Here is a 2,460-nt window from a genome sequence, read left to right on the forward strand (position 1 = left end):
GGGCAAGGGGGAAACTGCCCCTCCCCTGACGGTTTTTACCGGGCTGACCAAGCCGTCGTACCGGGCTGGGTAATAAGAGAAAAGAAAGAGGGGAGAGGGAGGGAAAGAGAAAGAGGAAAAGAAAAGGAAAGAAAAAGAAAAGAGAAGAGAAAAATAAAGACAAGAATAAAAAGGAAGATATCATAATGACCAGACTCACAACACCCTCCAACCCCTTCTCCACTTCAAAAACTGTCATAACTCCTTTCATCTATGCTGTCCGATGGCGTAACCACTGGGGGACAAGGGGAAAATATCTATCTTTGAAAAATCTTCCCCACCCCTTTATAAATGCCCTTTTCATCCCCTGAAAGTGCCTAAAAACCTCAAATTTCGCATTTCTTGTTAACATGGGCCAATTTACTCTAAAAATTGCACATTTTAGGGAGTTTTGATAAATTCCGACGAAATTAGAATTAAAAACAAAAATATTTTACGTTTTTAGGGCTTTTTAGGTTTATCCTTTTAAGTTATTTAAACTCATAGGCCATAATAGTCCCAAACTCAAGAAAGACAAATTTAAGATAGATTGTTTTAACCTAAAAGAAGGGCCTCGTGTATTGATGGTGAAAGAATATGTTTGTAATAAATAAAACCATGATGAAAATGCTTATATTTAGTTTCAAACACACGTGTGTGGCCTATATTATAAATAAGCCCTATGTCGTACTGTTTTCTATATGGGGAGTGGCGTGGGGTGGGTATGGTAAATTACTAACCGGGAAAATAAATACCCACTCTGACCCAAGACGTCTGTTACGCGCCTGGTGTTAGCGCCAATGTGTGCCCTTGTGCGGACAGGGGGTGTGCCCCCTCTGAAGCTGGAAACCTTGTTTTTGCAAAATAAATTGATGCAATTTGCTATTATAGGCCTAATCAATAAATTCCTCATCAACAGATTTAACCTTAAACATTCTTGGAATTGACATAACATTACTGATGTCGTACACACCCTTGAGTGTGAAATGTGGCTCTCTTTGCAAGCACATCTAACATCTAAGGAAAGAAGAGCTTAGATTGGTACCAGATAAAATAATTTTGTTATCAACATTAATACATTACGCTAATTTTCATCTTTGTAAGCGCATAAGACAGCCGGCCATTTAGAGGTACTATTTCCTTAAATTTTCTCACCTAAGCCCCAACCATGGTAGGGCTGAGGTGAAAATCACGGCTTTAATGTATGTAAAGTACATACTCAACTCAAAAACAATGTTTTTAAGCTTAATTTTCTATGGTACATCGCACATAATAATATCTTTATGGTTGCCGAAAATCCCTGATAAAAGATTATGAGAAATTTGTTGCCACTTCATTTTCACTAAAAATAATGACGTTGTGATTATGATAAATTTTAGGCCTACTAACAGTGTCATTTCTTTCTAGAGGTACTATTTCCTCAAATTTTCTCACTTCAGCCCCAACCATGGTGGGTCTGAGGTCGATGTCAACTCGCGAAATATCCCTACCCACTTTACCTTTCAAAACAGATCTACGCCCTTCCCTACCTAATTTTTTTGATGGAAAACAAAAAGAAAAATATATTCATATTTAAGTCTAAATTGTAATTTCCGGCCATCTACAGGTGCCCTAATCATAAATATAAATTTTCTTACCTCAGCCCTAACCATGGTGGGGCTAAGTTGGGTGGTTCTTCAGTCTGTGAAAGACCCTCTGGATTCCTGAATCCGCCACTGTTGAGTTATTATATAATTATTGTTAAGTTACTAATATTATTTATGATGTGTCTATTACAATTTCACTTTTTCCTCTCAAAACATTCCTAAAAACTTTCAGTGTTCGCTACTTCCCAGGGGGCTTCGCTCCTGGACTCAACCGGGGTCCTACGTACCTCGCATAACGGCTCTCCACTTTCAAAAATCCTGGCTACGTCCCTGAACTATGGTCTGTGGTACAATGTAACTTTTGCCGTTAAATGAAGTTTTAATACAAGCTATTAAAATTCAAAACAAAATAAAATTATTAAAATTTGTTCTTTCAGATTAAAGAATCAATGTCAAAAAATGACATGCTTCTTAAAAAGTATGTGTGTCTTAAGTGGAAATACATGTGTCAACGCATTCTTCTATGCAGCCAACGAGGATCGTCCCTTAAGGAATGTATATTCAAAAACTTTGAGAAGTTTATGCGTGTTTTAAATTTATTTCCATTTGTTTGGTGTATACTAGTAGTAGGTCTAATATTACTGCTACTTTTTATAGTAAAGCGTTAGTGGAAAAAATAGAGAAAAATACAATTCCAACTTACAGGAAATAACAAAGAAAGCAACAAAATATAATTCCTATAAAAATATATAAACCGTACTTTCCTGATATAATAGTAAATGAAACACCAGACATGTGGTAATTCAAGACCAGTTTCATTGACAAATCACTAGCTTACTATGTATGTTTGTAAGAC

The 2,460-nt window shown here is 36.3% G+C and overlaps 1 protein-coding gene across 2 annotated transcripts in view; it reads left to right on the top strand.

Annotated features, from left to right (window-relative positions):
- The window catches only part of LOC117124565 (prelamin-A/C-like), a 6,467-nt gene extending 4,013 nt beyond the window's left edge, over positions 1-2,454 (top strand). For both annotated transcript variants that reach the window (XM_033270836.1, XM_033270837.1), the window contains exon 3: positions 2,042-2,454. In XM_033270836.1, the coding sequence (XP_033126727.1) occupies positions 2,042-2,272 (231 nt within the window). In that variant the 3' untranslated portion in view covers positions 2,273-2,454. The remainder of the gene's footprint in view (positions 1-2,041) is intronic.
- Positions 2,455-2,460: the final 6 nt, after the last annotated feature.

The sequence above is a fragment of the Anneissia japonica genome, unplaced genomic scaffold (assembly GCF_011630105.1).
Source record: "Anneissia japonica isolate Jap-2015-1 unplaced genomic scaffold, ASM1163010v1 scaffold287833_len2544123_cov190, whole genome shotgun sequence".
NCBI lineage: Eukaryota > Metazoa > Echinodermata > Crinoidea > Comatulida > Comatulidae > Anneissia > Anneissia japonica.